The sequence below is a fragment of the Sarcophilus harrisii genome, chromosome 3 (assembly GCF_902635505.1).
Source record: "Sarcophilus harrisii chromosome 3, mSarHar1.11, whole genome shotgun sequence".
Classification (NCBI taxonomy): domain Eukaryota; kingdom Metazoa; phylum Chordata; class Mammalia; order Dasyuromorphia; family Dasyuridae; genus Sarcophilus; species Sarcophilus harrisii.
Genome location: NC_045428.1, coordinates 233,623,069 through 233,643,546, shown reverse-complemented (window position 1 = coordinate 233,643,546; position 20,478 = coordinate 233,623,069). Strand labels below are relative to the sequence as shown.

The following is a 20,478-nucleotide window of genomic DNA, read 5'->3' as shown; positions in this document are numbered from 1 at the left end:
AGTATTCATTAAGTTTGATGGTTCAGTGCTATTTATATATACACAAATATGCCCATAATAAATACCTCATTTGCCAAGCCTGTGAATGATGCAAACTTTTGAAAGGCAGTTGTCAAAAAGATCTTAAGCTAAATGCTGGATTAAATCTTACTGTGACACTAGGAATAAATTCCTACATTTCTTAATATTTAATAAATTCAATGCTTTGGTTTTTAAAAACTTCAAAAGGAAATGCCTTGGTTATTAGTAGATGGCAGTTTGTTAAAAAGATGTGGGAGTTCAATATATTCTTAGATCAAATCAATAATATATGGCATCCTCAAATGCTAATGTGATCTTAAACTGAATTGAGAGGTCTAGGCTAGGAAAATGATTAGTGTTAACCCTCTAGTTGGCCTTGTTCAGGCCACAAGTGTATTCAGTTTTTGGCCTTATGTTTTAGAAAATATATCAATAAATATATGAAGTTTAAAAAAAAATATTACTTGTGAATTGTTTTAAAGAACTGGAGGTAAAGAACTGAAAGGAAGCCTTACTGAGGATTTGTGACTTCAAGTATTTGAAGGGCTATCACTTCTAACAAGGGATTAAAATTGTTCTTTGGCAGAATGAAATGAAGGGTAGATTTTAGGCATAATGTGAAGAAAATTTCCCTAGAGAAAAAATAAAAGTTACTTTGAGAGATATTGGATTTCCCCTCATTAGGGTTTATTCACTTGGATGGGTAGATTATGTTATGGACATTTTTATTCAGCTTCTTTCCTACTCTGAAACCGTTTCCCTACCTTAAATGGGAGACTCTCAGTTAATACTGTTCAAGAAATTTATCTTTTAACTTATTACTTCTTTAACTATACATCAAAGTTTTCTGATTAGTGTAAATACAGAAAGATGAATATGTCAATGTAAGGTGGTTTTTCTCCCCCTCAGGAGAGAATTTATAAGGCTATAATTGATATAGTTGAGTGCCATGTTCATAATCAAGTTCCAGTGACTTATAAACAAACTTTTTCAGGTGAACTCTTCTGAATTTTGAAGTTTCTCAAACACTTTTAGTCCATAAGAAACTTGTAAGTCATTTTTTACCCCTACCAGAAATTGTCCTCACATTTTTTTCAAGAAGTTTTACATATATATATATATAGAGAGAGAGAGAGAGAGAGAGAGAGAGAGTAAGTATATACACACACACACGAAATTACTAAAAAATATTTAGTTCATCAAAACTAAAAGCAAATACCTGGTCATAAGACAAAAATAAGCGTTAAAAACTGAGATGTTAGTCCTTTTACTTTTAAAAGCACTTTCTGATGAAAAATTAAAAAACCTCCAAGGTTTCTTTTAGCACTATAATATTCAATTCATACATTTAATATGCATAGAAATGCAAAGTCACTCTTCCACGTTATTATTGTACTATTACTTCCACTCTCCAGGTTAAATGTGAACCCATAATATAGTCATACACTAATAAAATGCCCTGATATACTAAATAATAGTCTACAAAAATGGAATCTGCATTTTGGAGTGTTGACACATTTCTCTTGTTCCTGATAAATGTGAGTTTGTACCTAACTCAAATTACCTAGTAAAGTTTTCTAAAACAGCAATCTTTAAAGTAGAAGTCGTCATCTACTCTAAGAGGTCTGGATAATTAAAAGGATGTAAGATGATGGGCTACAACTCCTACTCCTTTCCCTGCTACTGTCTCCACAAAGACACTTGTCCTTCTAACCACCAGTCTCCTACTCTGCCCAATCTCTTTCCTGTGCAAGCTCCCAACCTCTTCTCTCCTTAAATCATGTGTCATTTCCTCAGTGTTTTTATATGGGGCCAGTCACAGCAATTAACTATGTAACTACCAAAGAGAAAATTCTTGATTAGTTTTGCCTTGAAATCACTTTGCATCTATCTATGGTTGCAATCCCTTGAATGTTGGGCTCTGTACTGAAGAATTTTAGCTCTTGTCTCCCCCTTCTTTTGTGTTTTGGGTAGAAGAGTCATGTAGGAAGATCAGAAAGTTGTGATCAACATTTCATATCTCATTACATTATTTTTCCTTTCTAAACCCATCCTTCTTTCAACTTCCCTTTTCCTATTGAATGTACTACTACCCTACAAGGCTTCCAGGCTACTTTACTGTTTTCTTCAGTTCTTTGATCCATGTAAGTCTGCTGCCAAACACTGTTGTTTCTACTTCTCTATCTTCTGCATCTGTCCTCATCTTGTATTCACACAATTCAGTTCCTCATTACATCTTGCCTAGACTATATATTAACTGGCAATTGGTCTTCCTGCTTGCGGTTTTTTCCCTTTTCAATTTATTCTCTACACAATGGCCAAAGTGATTTTTCTAAAGTGCATGTTTGAGCATTTCAGTATCCTACCTGGAAACTTCACGAACTCTTAAGATTAAACATTATTTCATTATTATCTCATCCTTTTAAAATTCCCATTTTGTATAAATGTTCATAATGATCAACACAGTAGTGATTCTATAAATAGGCAAATATATATATACATGATAGGGGAGATGTGCTAACTTTTTTTTAAACTGAGGGGTTGTCCAATCAAAAGGTTTGAAGATCTTTATTCTAAAAAAGTGGTTCACCAATAGCTCTATTTCTGTTTCATGGCAACTTCCTTAAATTACATGAAATCCTAAGGATTTTGTGTTTTTGACATAAGACACCCCTCTTTTATCATTTCATAGTTTCCTTTTTTGCTAAAAACTGTCTTGGATTTTTAAAAAATTCAGCCTTGTTTTAGATTTCAATTTTGTTTCATGTTAAGTAAGAACACAATGCTTTCCCAATTCAGAGAGTATATGTTTTCTGAAAATGTTTCTTTCTGTGAAACAGTTTGAAAGAAAATCAAGTGTTTCTTCATGCCTCCCCATAAAAGCATACCAAAACACTTACGAAAAACAACATGAAAACACCAACAAAGAACTTGACTTGTTCTCTAAATCTGGAAACCTAGGTTTTTTCTTCTTTAATCAAAAAGAGAATGAGAATACCAGGAACTCTCACAAGAAGGGCATAAGTTAAAAACTATATACTATTGCCATTAAGTAGGAAAAACAACATGATTTAAAAAAATTTGGCATATTGATAGTACAAGATTAGACACATACCTAAATACTTTTAAATGTTTGAAACCATTAATATCAAACCTGGTTAAGCTATGTTCCTTCTTCTAAAGGAAAGCGAAATAAAATCTCAATACCTTTAATGTTTTAACTTAATAAAATTATAGATTAAGATAAATCACTTTTAGCAAACATTATATTTGTATTATAGTGAATAAGTTTAACACTTTCTGTATTAGAATGATCTCACATTTCTTTAGTAAAAAATTAAAATAAAAAAATTTAAAGTTCACATGCTGGAAGTCAAACATAAATATTTCCTTTATTACTTTCTTAAATAGAGGCATGTGTGTATCTTTCTCAAAACTAAATGTTGAGAACAGTACCCAAGATTAAAACAACCTATAACTACACAATTCCTTTATAGCACCAAGTTCTTATTTTATTTGTTTTTTATAATTTATCTTTTTTCCAAGTACATCTTTACAGTCATAAAGTGAAATGATGCTGTGCTTGGTTTTTCCTATTATATGCTTGTTGAAATATGAAAGCTGTTATTTACTAACAATTGGTTTAACCATTTTGACTGGACTGACCAATTAGATAGTTTAGTCCAGATGGTGAAACTCATTCTGTGTATACATGCAATAAGAAAATTTTTCTTTATATTATAAAAACCTAAGCCCATTTAAATATTCCACATTTATATGCACTCAGATTTTTGATACTTTACACAGAAGACAGTGGCAAATGTATAAACAAAGAAGCTGAGGAAGAATTTAGATTAATTCATGGACTAGATTCATAACAATTTATTATAGTAAATTAGGAGATGTTCAAGGAATATTTAAAATTTTTTTAAGTTAGTGCCCTAGACAGCAATTTCAATACCCCAAACCATCTGGGGCAGAATATTGTACTAACACAATACCTCCCCCTCCCCCCCGCCTCTTTTTTTAAACACTTATGAGGGAAAAAATATTAGCTTTTATATCTGAAATTATAATTCCCCTGAGGATAAAAGGAATAGATATCCTAGGTTGTGTCAATGCTGTCTAGAACACCACTTCCCTGTTGGTAAGGAAGAGTATGGTGGTGACAGTGTTAAGTTTCTGGGAAATATATGAGCACTTTGGAAAGGATTCTCTAACCCAGAAATTAAAAAAAAAAAAACAAAACAAAAAACAAACCCAACTTCTCTACAGTTTTCAATAGCTATGATTTCAGGGAAATTAGAGAAATAAAATTTCGATCTGATGCCAAACCCAAATTTAAAGCTAGCCATGGTGGAGAGTAGAGGTGCAGGGGATATAACTGTTCTTAATAAAATATACTGGAGGTACTACTTCAGGCACATGAAAGCTCAATGAGGCTACATATAGAGACAAGGTTAAGGAAACCTAGCAAACAAACAACAACAACAAAAAAAGAACCCACAAATTATTATAAAATACAAATGTTTAGGTGCCAAGTTTAACTTAATGGTTTCAAAATCATTAAACTAACATGTACTATTGTTTTCTTAGAAATTGCAAATCTACACTATTAGGGCCATTGACATTAATATTGGTATGGTTACTTTAGTAGCCCAGGGTGTATGGGAATGCAAGGTGAATGCAAGGTGATATGGCAAATCAATTCAAACACCACAGATATTTGCCTCATTTCCCTGTATGAAGTTTCACTGTCACAAAACCAAAATTTTAATTTCAATATTGATGAAAAACTCACATAAGTAGAAGAGTGAAGTAGGATAAATTTTTTTTTCAACTAGACTGAAATAACAAGGATGACTAAGAATGATTTTTTTTTAAACTAAAGGCACGTTCTTTTCATTTAGGAGGATGAAGTAATTAAAAATACTAATTCACTTTGGTTAAATACATTAATGTTAAAAAAAAAAAAAAGGAAAGATTTCAGGTGGCTAAGAAGCAAGCTTTACAGCATTTATACATTAGTGCAGATGTTAAAGAAAATGACAAAATAAAGGCTATGGCTCTGACCTTGTTTGGAATTTTTTTTTTTTTTTTTAAAGAAACATGTTCAACATTTAAACAAAAAAAGACTGGATAAAACAATTTACCAGTAGTTTCTAAGTTCAAGTTTACAGCATAGAAATTAGAATGCGTGTAAGTGTGTGTGTGTGCGCACGCATGTGTGTATGTGTGTATATGCACACGTACAACACCATTTACAAAGGAAAATGGAAGTAATTAAAATTAATAGAGCTGATATCCTGTATTGAACTGTGGTGGCAATAAAAGTTTCTAAAGGGAACCAAAACAAAATAGTTAACTATCTGTCTACCTAGTAAATAGTTCCTCTTCCCATGATCTTAATGTCAGTAAGCTCTTGTTATGAGTTATTTGTAAACATTCACATAAAATTATGATAATATTAAACAAAAGAGAATAGAAACTATGACTTACTTAAGAATTTAATAAAGTAGTAACTATGAAAAGTATTAACTTGCTACTGTGAAAAATAATGATCAACCAATTAATACTAGCCAGCTGTCTAGTGTTTATAGACATAAAAGATTTTAAACTCTTGCTATATGTAGTCACATAGAGTCAAAATTGAGAGCTGCCCCAAAATGAAGCTTATTTTGGCACCTGTGCTAAATGCTGCTACCTAAGCAAGGTCAAGGAAAAATGAGGAAAAGGACAGTCATGATTTAGTCACATTCATAACTTTTTCATAGAAAAATATAAATATATTCCCTGAATTATAGAACCAAAAAAAAAAAAAAAAAAAAAATCACTGGAACAGCCAATATTCACCACGAATTCCAGTTCAATTCCTCTAAAAAAAAAAAAAAAAAAAAAATGAACTGGTTTTTCCTCAAGGTCATAAGGTGCAATCACCTATATCAAAAACATTTTCTACATCTAAAATTCTATCATCATCCCCATAATTATATCTTACAGTTCTTCTACCCTGATTTCTTGTTCTTATTTTTGAACGTCGTGGAGCTTTCTTAGTTTTTGTGTAGTCCAAATCCTCCCAGTCATTATCATCCAACCTTAATCTTGGTCGTTTGCTTTTTCTTGGTAATCTCATTGGTTTAGATATGTTACCTTTAAAAGCATTACTATTTCTTCTAGTGACATTTGCTTTTCTATTCCTTTTTCTTTTTTTTGTTTTTATGTTATCACTATAGGCAGTATCTGAATCACTTTCTGTTTCCAGATTTGAATCACATTTGGGATTAGTCTTTGAACTAGCTGCTACTTCAGAACTTTCCAAAATTTTTGATTCAGAACATTTGTTCTTTGTCCCCTTTTCAGACTCTGTTGTGTCTTGCAAATCATGATGAACCTCTGCCTTTCTTAAAGGAATCTTTTGACGAGTTTTTCTTCTGCTTCTTCTACCTGTCCATTTTCCTACCCCAGAACTCATTTCCTCTTCAACACTATTCTCTGAAGTAGACCTATGCACCAAAGTTGATTGATAAGGAACTTTCCTTCTATTATCATCTTCTGGATTATGGCTTTTTGACTCTTCATTTGAAGATTCAATCAGGGAATTTCCTGTTGTATGAGATGCAGCACTAGTAGCTTTGAGACAATTAGGATGCCATTTTTGATTACTTTCTGAATCTAAGTCTCCATTTATAGACTTACTAACATTTTTTCTACTACTATCAGAACCAGTATCAAGTAGTTGATCTTCTGAGGTACTTTGTTCATTTAATACTATTTCACTCTTTAAACTTGTATTTCCCTCAGAATCATATAATGCATTCGTAGGTTTAGTAGCACAGTTAAGGGTCTTCTTCCTGTACCCATTGCTTTTAGTGCACACATTTTCTGACTTAAAATCTTCATCATCACTCATTAATCTTATTTTATTCGCAGCCATTGTAGCACTTCTCCGTGGAATCCTTCGGAAACCAATTTTGCCTTTTAATGATTTAACTACTTCTGAATTGCTGTCTGAGTCACTGGAGCAAATCCTTTTCTTAGAAGCTTTTCCATTGTGTCCATTTTCTTGGGATACAGAATCTGGAGGGGAAAACAGTTCTTTAATTTTTACAAATTAAAAAGTTGAAAAGAAAAGAATCAAATTCTTATAAGATCATTAAGGTCTTTTTGGAATTTTAGATCAAAAATTCTAATACCAAACAATAATCTTTAGAATTTATATAGCACCTCTCCACCTAAAGTGATATAATCTATTATTTTGTTAAGTTTAACATGACCCATATTCATCAATGATTTGGTCAATTTATCAATCAACAGACTAAAAAGTATGTATTAAGCACTTACTATATGCCAGGCACTATGACAGGTGTTGGGGATAAAAAAAAAAAAAAAAAAAAGGTTCTGTCCTCAAGAAACATTCTATTGGGGGAAGTAACATGGACACAAAAGTAATTACAAGTAAATACAGGGTAAATAGGATAATAATTAGCATTTATATATGGAAAGTAGCACTTGAGCTGAACTTTGAAGGGAATTGGTGCTTTTCAAAGTGTGATCTGTGAACTCTTGGGATTCCCCTGAGAACTCTGTGGGGTAAGTCAGTGGTTAAGGGGTGTCTAGAAGGTCAAAAGCACTTTCATATTAATTCTAAAATATTAGTTGTCTATCAAAATGTTCTTCCCATTTCTACTTACATATATGTATGATGCTGAAAATTATTTAATCTATTTCAACCAAAATAACATATCACAACGGACTGAATTCAGAAGCAGATATAAAAGTCCAGTTATCTTCTATTAAGCCAGGCAGGGCTTTGCAAAAACAATGCTACGTTTCTAATTTTTTGAAGTTATTTTTCACAAAAATGTTATTTCTAAGTGATAATTTGAAATGAATATTCAAAATATTTTTTTATCAGTTTTAACTTCTTGTGGTAAATATATTTTATGCTCAATATGAATATTTCTATCAAAATATTTATAAAAATAAGTTTTAATTTAATATGGTAAATATCAATAGATGTAACACTATAAACAAATGCTCTTTGGGGTCTTCAACAATTAGAGTAAATGAGTGTAAGTAAAAGAGGTCCTAAGATCAAAAAATCTTGAGACCTGCTGTTCCAGAAGTTCATAAATAGTGCTCCACTACTCTTACACACACACACACTCACTCACTCTCTCTCTCTCTCTCATATTTTACTATAGTGGGCTTCTTTGTTCTATTTTGCATTTAAGAATATATTTCTGGGAAAAGCATTCATAAGCTTCACCAGACTGCCAAAAAGATCTAGGATTCAAAAAAGGTTAAGGTTAAAGTGAATCTCTGAGGTATTCTAAGGTTGGGAGTACAAGAAAGTGCATTACAAATATATGGGATAGTATATATAAATGTAAGTTAAGTTATGTAGCACAAGGGATAGAGTATGGGCCCTGTAGTCTGGAAGACACATCTTTGCCAACTCAAATTAGACCTCAAATACATATTAGCTGTGTGATTCTGATCAAACACTAACCCCTATTTGCCTCAGTTTCCTTATCTATAAACTGGGCTGGAGAAGAAAATGGCAAACTACTCCAGTATCTTTGCCAAGAAAACTGCAAATATATTATGTAGAATCAACTATGATTGAAAATGACAGAACAACAAATATGTAAATAAAGAATGTCACAGATGAGGATGAAAGGTGGCTAAGTGCCTGAAACAGTGCATGAATGGGAAAGATAATGAAGAGGAAGGTTGTAGCCAAGTTATTCACACACCCTAAAGAAGATTTTGTATTTAACTCTACAAGTATTACTTGCCAAGTCTTGCTGATGCATCATCTCCACCACATCTCTCTTCCTACCTGGCAGGAGCCACAGGAGTTTACTCAGCATGAAAGTGAAATAATCAAATTTGTAATTTAGGAATATAACTAGCAATTGTGTAGAGGATGGCCTAGAGAGAAGATAGTTGAGGCAGGGATAGCAAATGGAGACTGTGGATTAAAAAGAAAGAAAGGGATGAATGAGAGAGTTATGGAGAAGGTAGCATTAATAAGATTTGGCAACTGATTGTATATAACAGGTGAAAGAGTTAGAAATGAATTCAAGTTTGAAAACTGAGGTGATTAAATGGTGATGCCCAAGATATAGAAAAAGTTAAAAAGACAGAAGAAGCTGTGAGGGAGGTAATGAGTTCTGTTTTAAAAGGGCTGAATGTTAGATTCCTTATGGGACATTTAATTTGAAATGTCCAATAGCAGTTAGTGAGACTGGGCTGAGAGAAACCAGATCAAGAAATATGGCTCTAGATATAATTTGTAGATAGAAGTGAATCAGTGGAGAGATTGAAAGGAAGAGGGAAGGGAAAAAAAACACAGGGGAAGAGTAATAGAGGGGAAGAAGAAAGGGAAAGAGGGAAAGAAAGGAAAAACTTCTGGAGTGGATGGTAAGTGGGGCAAAGGAGACTTCTTTTAATTAGAGACTGGAAAAATGGGGGATGATATTTAGGTTTGAGAAGTAAAATAAGGGAGAAGTTGGAGGTTATAGCAAATGGCTTTCATTTTCTCAGTGAAATATGAGGCAAAGACAGGGGAGAGGAAAATGGGGGAAGTAGAGAAGGTTTGGAACAGCTATTGTAGGGAGTGCTAGAAAAATTCAATTACAGAGAAGTAATAGTACTGCTTTTACTGTGTAAAGTCAATATTAGACAACTTAAATTTGTAATGAAATCAGACAGCATGGTTGCATGACAGAAACCACAATTACACCTATTTTTATATTCAAATTTTCCTTCAAAAACACCTTTCTATTCTAAACTACACAACTCTGATTTAAAAATAACATTCGGATTTTCCAATTTCTCTAAATCCTAACTAGAAACTACTTGCCAAAGCCAGCACCAGCTACTGGCAAAATATCTCTTCTATGTTAAATAAAGAAGAGGGAACACTACAATTAGTGATAGAGTACCCTGAATAAATAAGAAAAAATAAGATTAGGATTTAATACTCTATGTGTTTTGCGTTTGTCTGCCAGAATTAAGGTATATAAGATCCTGAGAGCAGTGTCTAGGAGGGAAAGATTGGCTGAATGAATAGATAAGAAGGTTAAGATGGCAAAGAGAAACTTAGTGAAACACTGGATTTGTGTTTGAGGAGAATGAGTAAAACCACAAGTTGTGTCACTGTTAATTTACCTTTCATAACATCTGTTGTCCTTTTACTTGGTTCTGTATCTTCGTCAGAACTATGATCAGAATTCAAATCTGATTCATGTTTCAAATAATATTTGGAAACAGCATGAGGCTCATCCTTCAAATTTCCTGAATTCAAAGATGTTTTCAACAGCTCACATTGGCTTCCATCTTCTTTTTCACTCTTTTCACATTCATCAGAATCCTCTGAATCACTTAGGACTTTTGCTTTCCTAAATTGAGTAGCACCCTTCCAACAAGTTTTCTTGCATTTTTTACCACTCCATTCACTTGGTTCAGAATTTGCATCCTCCTTAGAACTCTTTCTGGCCTTGGATTTCTCAGCAGAAGTTGATGGACAGGTTTTTTTACTGCTCTTCTCCAAATCAGAGCCTTCTGAATCTTCCTCAGAAGTTTCTATTACAGGAAATTTTGTTGTAAAACCTGTTCCAGTATGGGCTTTATAACCATTAGCATGCCAATTCTTTTGTGACACCATTAAATTACTATCAGACTCAGAACTTTCATTTTCAGATTCACTGACACTTTTCCTAGTAGCATCAGAAGACATCTCTGCTGCTGGCTGATTTTGCTTTTTTTGTTCCTTTTCACTTCCTGTCTTTATACTTTGATCATCCTCAGAATTATATAATAACTTTTTTTTAGCTGCAGCAGAGGCATTTCGGTGAGGCAGTTTCCTGCTGTTTTTGCTTGTAGAGCAAACACTTCCTGAGCTCAAATCTTCTTCTACATCACTCATTAGCTTATTAATCTTATTAGCAGCCACAGCAGCACACTTGCGTGGGATTTTTCGGTTACTTCCAGCTTTATCTTTGATTGTTTCACTTGTTGGTACTGAATTATCAGAATCACTCAAGTAGACCCTTTTGCGTACAGCTTTTCTGCCACAACCATTTTCTAAAAATACAGAACCTAAAAGAAAAGATATAAAATGTAAAGTGAATCTTACTTTCATTTCGAAATATAAACTATAAATGCAAATTAATAATATACCAATATAAGCAATCAAATTTTTACTCTGCTTTCAATGTTCTCCTAATATGCACTTCTTTAAAATGTTACTGAGTATCTATCTTACCATTTTTTCTTTGAGAAGTTCTATTTCTAGTGACAATGAAATTTCTGCTTTTGCCTCTGGAGAGCCCATTCCGTATTAAGGGTTCAGGAGATTCAGAATTCTCTCTACTTTCTTCTGAACTACTGGAAGCTGACAAGGCAAGAGAAAAAAAGTAATTGAGAGATGTGACATAAACTTTGTAATACAGAGTTAAAAGATTCAAATTAACCCAGAAGATATTTTAAAATAACACAATATAATAAGGTGTGAGTACTTAAGTATTTGTAGGCAACATGTATCTCAAAGACAAAAGTCATATGTTCCTAACAACACAGTACTATAGATTTTGAAGAATGTATTGGGTAATTTTACATATTGTTCTGAAACGAAACAAGTAACTAAACACTCATTTCAATTCTGTTATAGAAACAGATTTAAAGTTAAGGACCATCTAGTCCAACCTACTCACTTTACAAATGAAGTAGATGAGGAATTTGGGAACCAACCTATGCTAGTGTTAGAATCCAAATCCAGATTGACTCACTCCAAGTTCAATATTTTTCTTGCTACATTAATTCTTGGTAGCACTAATAAATTATTAACTCTGAAATACACTAAAATCAAAGAACAGGTATTGTTTTTTGGATTAGCCCAATCATTTTGTTAGCAGAAGAGTAAAGGAAAAGAAATTTGAATAATATAATTCTATTTTTTAAATGACCAAAAAAACAAAACAAAACAAAAAACCCCAGGAAACAGGGCAGCTATGTAGTGGAGAGAGTACTAGGCTTGGAATCAAGAAAACTCATTTATAGGGGTACAAATCTAGTCTCAAACACTATCTGTGTGACTGTGGAAAAGTCTTCTAACCCTGTTCGCCTCAGTTCCTCACAGATAAAATGAGCTGTAGAAGGAAATGGGAAACTAGTATCTTTGCTAATAAAATACCAAAATGGAACCACAAAGAACTGATACAACTGAAATGACTAAGAATACTTAGGCAATAATATATTCTGAAGAGCATAAGAGCTCAAGATGCAGCTCAAAGTGATGTATCCTGTAAAACTAAACCTAACCTTAAATAAGAAAAAAAAAAAATGATAAATAAGAAAAGCATTTGACATATTCCTAGAAAGAAATGGAGACCTGAAGAAATTGTTTCCTTCTCAGATAATAAAGATAAAAGAAATACAAAGGAAAACAAATATAACAACTTGTTATTTTAAAAAAACAAAATAACAGAAACCACTAAGAATTCTCTTTTTATATATACAAGAGGAAACAAGAGTAATAAAAAAAGAGCAATGAAGAGCCAAAGAAGTCAAAAAAACATGATGAATTACATCTCACAATCTAATCCCATCCACCTAACAATTGAACTTTTTTTTTTGGGGGGGGGGGGGGGTTGGATTAAACTACAAAATAAAAGAGTTCAGAAAAAGGAAGAGGACCAAAGGAAATATGTGCTGTTTTTGTTCAACTGTTCAGGCTTGTTTAACTTTTCATGATCCTAACAGGTACTTCCATTATTGACTATTTCTTGAAGTCTAAGTTCATGTTTGCTGTATCCATGAATCATCTACCTCGCCCATTCTCTGCTGTCCTTTTTCTTTTGCCCTCAATCTTTCTCAACATCAGTGTCTTCTCGAACTGAGTCCTGTCTTCTCATCATATAGCCAAAGTATTTAAATTGCAGCTTCAGGATTTGACTTTAATGTGAATAGCCTGCAGCATTAAAAAATATTGACTGATTTGACCTCCTTATTGTTCAAGAGACTCTCAAATGTATTCTCCAGTACCACAATTCAAAAGCATAGATTTTATAAAGCTCAGCTTTCCTGACAGTCAAACATTGCTGCTGGAAAAACTACAGTTTTGACTATATGAACCTTTGTTGGCAAGGAATATCTCTTCTTTTTAGTAGGTTGTTCAGATTACTCCTTCCTTCTTTCCAAGGAGAAAGTATCTTTAGAGTCTGCAGTAATCTTTGGGTCCCAAAATGTAAAATTTGACACTGCTTCCATTTCTATTCCCTTTATTTTGCCAGAAAGTATGGAATCAGTTGTTTAGGCTTTTAAGTTACTGCTTTGTTTATTTGTTTAAAAGCTCCATTTGCTTTTGTGTCTTTTTACTTGTGGTATCTACATTGATTACTATTTTTATCGTACTATGAATTGTAAATGAGTGAATTTTGGTGTGCAGTTGATGAAGTGCCAGGCCTAAAACTCACCCTAAAAACTGTAGAAATAATAAGTAAAATCAAAAGCTTATTCTTTGAAAAGACAAAAGATTTTGTTTAAAAAAAAAAAAAAAAGAGGGCAGAAAATTTTTATCAATAACTTATGAGTATATAGTTGCTAACAAAACTGGCCATAAAGAAAAATATCTTGCAAATGCTAAAATTAATAAAAGACCCTGAATAATTCAAATTCAGAAAAGCAAATAAAATTAACTGTAAAGGAATTATCAAAGAAAAAAAAACTTGAAAAAAATTCAATGTATAGAATTCTACCAATTATTTAATTAAAGTACAATACAATTAGTATCCAGAATTCACAAATCTTAAAAATTAAGAAATAACCATATCTTTTTCAATAAAGTAATATAATCCTAATACCAAGGCAAGATTAAGATAAAGATAAGAGAGAGACAAAGATAGACACTCATTAAATATCATTAACATTGACTAAAATATTTTAAACAAAATCCTTTCAAAATACCTTATATGTGATTTATTCAAGAAATCATTCCTTAAAAGTAATATGGATTTGTATCAGGGAATCAAGGATCAATCAAAAATTAGGTAAATAATCAACATAAATAATCATGTTAAAAACAAAAATACCTAAAGCCACAAGATTATTTAAATAAATGTAGAAAAAAGTTTGACAAAGTATCACACTAAGTTAAACCAAAGACTCTACAAAGTATTGTATAGGCACAAGGGCACTTTAAAAAATACATTATTAAAAGTATCTTTCTAAAATAAAAAACTATAAGCAATGGCTATACACTAGGATAAATGTTGCTAATACAAACATGGTAGAAATTCAAAGATATTCACACTCTTTCAACTATTGTTTGATATACTTCTGGAAATTTTAGCAATAGCAATAAGAAAAAAAAATTATAAGCCATAAAACTATCCATATTTGCTGATATGATGGTATATATGGAAAATCCCAGAGAATCAGCAATGATACTGAGCCAATAATTGCAGCTAAATTGTCAGCCTTAAATCCTTAATATCAAGTACATTTCTGTATTATAAACAAATCCAAGAGGCAACAAGATTAAAGGGAAATCTCATTCCAAATAACTACTTGAATGCAAAAAATATTTGGGGATCAAGTAAGCAAAGCATACCAAAAACTCACATATATTTAATAACAAAGTACTCCTTTAAAGAAATAAAGAACTTAAGATAATAAAATGATAATACTAAAAATTTAATATATACTTTTAGTGCTATAGCAATAAAATTATCAAAAATAAACTTTAGAACTTGATAAAATAATATTAAAACTGTCTAGGGAAATAGTGAAGACATAGAAATGAGGGGGGGATTTGAACACTTTCAGATATTAAACGGTATTAAAACGTAGCAATTATCAAAACCACTTGGTATTGTTTTTGAAAATAGTGAAGTTCATTGATTGAAAGGCTAGATGAGAGGGTCAAAAACAATGGAATTTAATAATACAGGGCTTGACAAAGTGGACAACAAAAATTATTTAGGAAAGAACTCCTTAATGAAATAAAAACTAGTAGGAAAATAGGAAAGCAGGAATGCACAAATTAGGCTCAGAATAATGCCAAGATTCCATGACACATTCTAAGTAAGACACACTATGTTAAATTTAAAGAAAACACTATAAAACAGTTAGAAGAAAATCATGTCTCATAATTCTCATAGAACAGGGTAGAGACATTCTTAAAAGAATAAAGGCAATTACATAAAATAAAAAGATAACTTTGATTACTTGAAATTGAAAAATAAGGGGGGGGGGTGAGAGTCTGTATCAAATTTCTTTATCTGAGATATTTAAACTTCCCCCTCTTCATTCTCCCACACACACACACACACACCATTTCCTTAAGAAATATATGGTCAAAGGATTTGAAAAAAAGTTTTCCATATTGCAAAGTATTCAAAACTGTATGAAAGAAATGTTCCAAATCATTAATTAGAAATGTAAATCAAATACTTCAATTTAATCAAATTGAAGATGCCAAATAATAGGAGTAGAAATTGTTAAGATTAGTTGTGGGAAGATAAGGCACACTGGTATATTATAAATGCAGGTATGAATTAATATTACCATTTTGGAAAGAAATTCTGTATTAAGCAAATACGGATGGTGTAATTTAAGATTTATGCAAAAGTAACTAAAATGTCACAAGGATCTGGGTTTTGTAAAGAGAACAGCAGAGAAATGAAATCAGCTGGATGGAGATAAAGATTATGATGACGATAATAGCAATTTAACATGTGTAGAATGTCTTAATTTTTATAATACACTTTATAGATATGCTATATATTCCTCTCAAATACTGCAGGAGAGGCACAACTATAATTCACATTTTACGATAAGTAAACAAACGGAGACAGACATTAAGAGACTTGTCCAGGTAATACAACTAGCTAGTATCTAAAGTTGAATATGAATTTAGATCTTCCTGACTCCAATTCTAGCACTCTATCTACTGGGCCTCCTACATACCAGCTTGTTCTAGCATTGATTCTATTTATATTCTGGGGCAAGCCTATCATAAGTTATTATACCAAAAAATGCTGAAAAACCTTTGACAAAAATATATCTATTTATTCAAACTGGAATAAATGGACCTTTCCTCAGTATGGTAAATATAATCTATTTAAAACCAAGAGTAAGATCTCTAAGGAAGAAAAGCTAGACTTTCCCAATAAGATCCTAAAGCAAAAATGTTCACTGTCATGATTATTTGGTAACGTTCTATAATTGTTGGTTTTTGAAATCAAAGAAGAAAAAAAAAAATGAAACAAAGAATAAAATTATTGGATTTTAGCAAGTTACATGAATAGAGAAAGGAGACGTATCTTAACAGAAATATCAATTTATATATAACTGGAAAAATTTTGTTCATGCTTGAACCACACTCTAATAAAATTAAGATATTTTGACACACAGCCAAATCACAATTTCTGCAACACCTATTTTATATACACATATAGCCAGGGTCGTGTAAATATTCTCAGATGAAAAGGGGTCACAAGTGGAAAAAGCTTAAGAAGCCCTGCCATAAATATTGAAGTATCAACACTAAACACATATGCACCAAACAGTATAATATTCATTTTTAATGGAGGAGTTAAATGAAAAACAAAAAGTAGAAAATAAAACTACATGGGGGGAAGGGGAGAATATCAACTTCCCCTCTTTAAAACTAGCTAAATTTAACCAAAAAGTAAACAAAAAAGTAGTTAAGGAAGTGAACAGAATTTTTAAAAGATAGACATGATAGATCTCTGAAGAAAAGTGAATGGGAATAAAAAGGAAGATGCCTATTTCTTGGTGATATCTGGTACTTACTCAAAAAAGTGAACATGTACTAGAGTATAAAAACCACACAATTAAAAGCAGAAAAGCACACATCTTTTTCAGAGAATGGCGATGTAGAAACACAGATTGAAAATTGGACATTAAAGAATCTGATCCTAAAAAATGAGTGGGTCAAAAAAAGATAGAAACGATAATTTCAACACCCAAAAATTTATGGGCTGTAACCAAAGCAATTCTTAGGGCAACATTTATATGTCTAAATTATTATGTCAGTAAAAAAGAAAAGGAAAAGAAACCTGCAACTAAAAATAATTTAAATTTAAATTTAAATTTAATTTAGTTAAGTTTAAATCAAGTTAACTTTTTAAAGAACAAATTTAATATCCCCAATTAAACACTAAATGGGAAATCTTGAAAATCAAAGGAGAGAATAGTAAAACTGAAAGACATTATTATTAGACTAATAAATAAACCTAGGAGCTTGGTTTTATAAAAACAAAAGCTTTTAAAAACAAAGACAACAACAATTTTAAAGAAATGACTATATTGATTAGAAAAAAGCAGAAGAGTAAATCAAAGCAATTACTAGGAGCTATTTCACCCAATTACATAAAAATGAATCCAACAATTTAAATGAAACAGATAAATATTTACAAAAATATAAATTACTCAGATTAACAGCTGAAATAATTGAATTACTAAAATAATGTTCAGAAAAAAAAGAAAATGAACAATTACAAAATGAACAAAATGCCAATGAGCTCCTTAAGGAAAGAAATCCCGAATATCAAGTCAATTCAACAATGAGTTCAATCAAATGAATTCGACCAAATATTCAAAGAACAATTAATTCTAATAATATATAAAGTATTTGAAAAAACAGGAAGAGTGCTTCCAAATTCCACTTTATGGCACAAATATGGTGCTACTTAAACTAGCCAGAGTGAAAATAATAGATCAATTTCTCTAACGAATATTGAATCAAAAAATTTTAATCCTAGCAAGAAGGTTACAACAAGATATAACACTATGACCAAGTGGTATTTATATTCCTGGTATTTATACCAAGATTATTTCAATAGATACAGAAAAGGCTTTTGACGATATACAGCACCCATTCCTATTAAAAACATTAGAAAGTATTAGTATGAGTGGAGCTTTCTTTTATAGTATTATCTATCTAAAACCACCAGCAAGAATTGTCTGTGATGGAAATAAGCTAGAAGAAATCTTCCCATTAAAATCATGGGTGAAGCCAAGCTAATTGTACAATATTATTTCAAAGTCTGATTCTTTTTGACAGCAAAATAACGGTTTGGTCATGTATACTTATTGTGTATCTAATTTATATTTTAATATATTTAACATCTACTGGTCATCCTGTCATCTGGGGAATGGGGTAGGGAGTAAGAGGTGAAAAATTGGAACAAGAGGTTTGGCAATTGTTAATGCTGTAAAGTTACCCATACATATAACCTGTAAATAAAAGGCTATTAAAAAAAAAAAAAAAAAAAAAAAAAAGAATTACCATTTCATATATAATCTTTCTGTTATGTTTTATATATGATGATGTGCATTTTATTTGGTGTTTGTCAAGTTGTTTCAAATAAAATAATTTAAATAAAAAAAAAATCATGGGTGAAGCAAGGGGGGCCATTATCATCACTATTATTCAATACTGTACTAGAAATGTTAACTATTGACAGTAAGACAAGAAAAAGTAATTGAAGAAATTAAAACAGACATTTGAGGAAACAAAACTATCACTTTTTGCAGATGAAATGCTTAGTGAATCCTAGAGAACAACTAAAAAGCTAGTTAAAATATTTAACAACTTTAGCAAAGTTGCAGGATATAAAATAAATTCAAATCATCACCATTTCTATATACTATCACCAAAGTCCCAGCAACAATAAATAGAAAAAAAATTCCATTCAAAATAACTTTAGACAATATAAAATATTTGGAAGTCTACTTGGTAAGACAAACTCTGGAAATTTTATGAACAAAATTACATAACTTTTCATACAAAGTCAGATCTAAAAAATTGGAAAATATCAAGTATTCATGGATAGGCTGAACCAATAAAGATGAAAATTCTACCAATATTAATTTACATATTCAGTGCCATATCAAACCAGCAAAAATTTATAAAGCCAGAAAAAAATACTAAAATTTATCTGAAGAATAAAATGTCAAGAATAACAAGAGAATTCATGGGGGGAATATGCGAAAGAAGGTGATCAAGTTACACTAGATCTCAAAATACTGTATTAAGAAAGTGCTAATTATCAAAATTATCTGATAATGGCTAGAACAGAATGGTGGATAAGAACAGATTAAGTACATAAAGCACAGTAGTAAATGTCCATAGTAAGCTAGTGTTTGATAAATCCAACAATCCATGCTTTTGGGACAAGAACTCGACATCAAACAAAAACTTGGGAAAAGTGGAGAGTAGTTTGAGAGAAACTGGGCATAGAACACCTCACATCATATACCAACCAAGATAAGATCAGACTGAATACATGATTTAGACATACAGAGTAATGTTATTAGCAAAGTAGGGAGCATGGACTAGTTTACCTGTAAGATCTATGGAAAAGGGAAGAATTTTGTACAAACAAGAGATAGTGTATTAAAAAAATATAAAATGGGCAATTTCTCTTAAATTTAACAAGTTTTTGTACAACAAAACCAATACAATCAATATTAGAAGGAAAACAGAAAGCTGGGAAAATAGAGAACTGAGTCAACTATCTAAGAATGTCATTACCCAAATTGATAAATGGTCAAAGATATGGACAGGTAGCTTTCAGAAGAAATCAAAGCTATCTATAGTCATGAAAGAATTTTCTAAATCATTCTCAATTACAGAAATGGAAAGAAAACAAACCTGAGATACCACTTCCCAACTATCAGGATTGGCTAATATGACAGAAAAGAAAAATGATAAATGTTAGAGGGGATGTGGGGAAAAAAAAAAAAAAAGGACATTAATGCACTGTTGCTGTAGTTGTTAAATGATCCAACAATCCTGGAAAGCAATTTGGAATTCCCCAAAAGGCTATAAATCTGTATATATCTTTTGATCCAGTAAAAGTATTAATAGGTTTATATCTTTGATAGAAAAAGAATAAAAGGGGAATAGAACTTATCTGTACAAAAATAAGTTTTAGTTTTTTCTGTAATAGCAAAAAATTGGAAAGTGAAGGGATGCTTATCAAATGGAGAATGATTGAATGTTACATTCTATTATTATTATAGAAATGTCAAGTAGGATGCTTTCAGAAAAACCTGGGAAGATTTACAAGAATTGATGCAAAGTGAAATGAGCAGGACCAGAATAACAGTATACATAGTAACAGCATTATTATATGACAGTCAATTGGGAATAACTTATTTTCAGCAATCCAACAATGCAAGACAATTCAAAAGGATTTATGAAATCATAATTCTATCTATCTCCAGAAAAATGACTGCAAACTGAAGCATACAGCTGTTCACTTTCTTTTTTTCCATGGTGTTTTTTTGGCTCTGTGTTTTCTTTCACAAAATGACAATGAAAACATATTTTACATGATGACCTATCCACAACATATCAAAATGCTTGCTGCCTCAGGAAGGGGTAAGGTGAGAAGAGAATTTGAAATTCAGAAT

The 20,478-nt window shown here is 31.5% G+C and overlaps 1 protein-coding gene across 1 annotated transcript in view; it reads right to left on the bottom strand.

Annotated features, from left to right (window-relative positions):
- Positions 1-2,632: 2,632 nt before the first annotated feature.
- Positions 2,633-20,478, bottom strand: part of BRWD1 (bromodomain and WD repeat domain containing 1) — a 146,348-nt gene continuing 128,502 nt past the window's right edge. The window contains exons 39-41 of the mRNA XM_031959203.1: positions 11,297-11,425; positions 10,201-11,130; positions 2,633-7,098 (exon numbers count right to left, since the gene is read on the bottom strand). Coding sequence (XP_031815063.1) covers positions 5,942-7,098; positions 10,201-11,130; positions 11,297-11,425 — 2,216 coding nt within the window. The 3' untranslated portion in view covers positions 2,633-5,941. The remainder of the gene's footprint in view (positions 7,099-10,200; positions 11,131-11,296; positions 11,426-20,478) is intronic.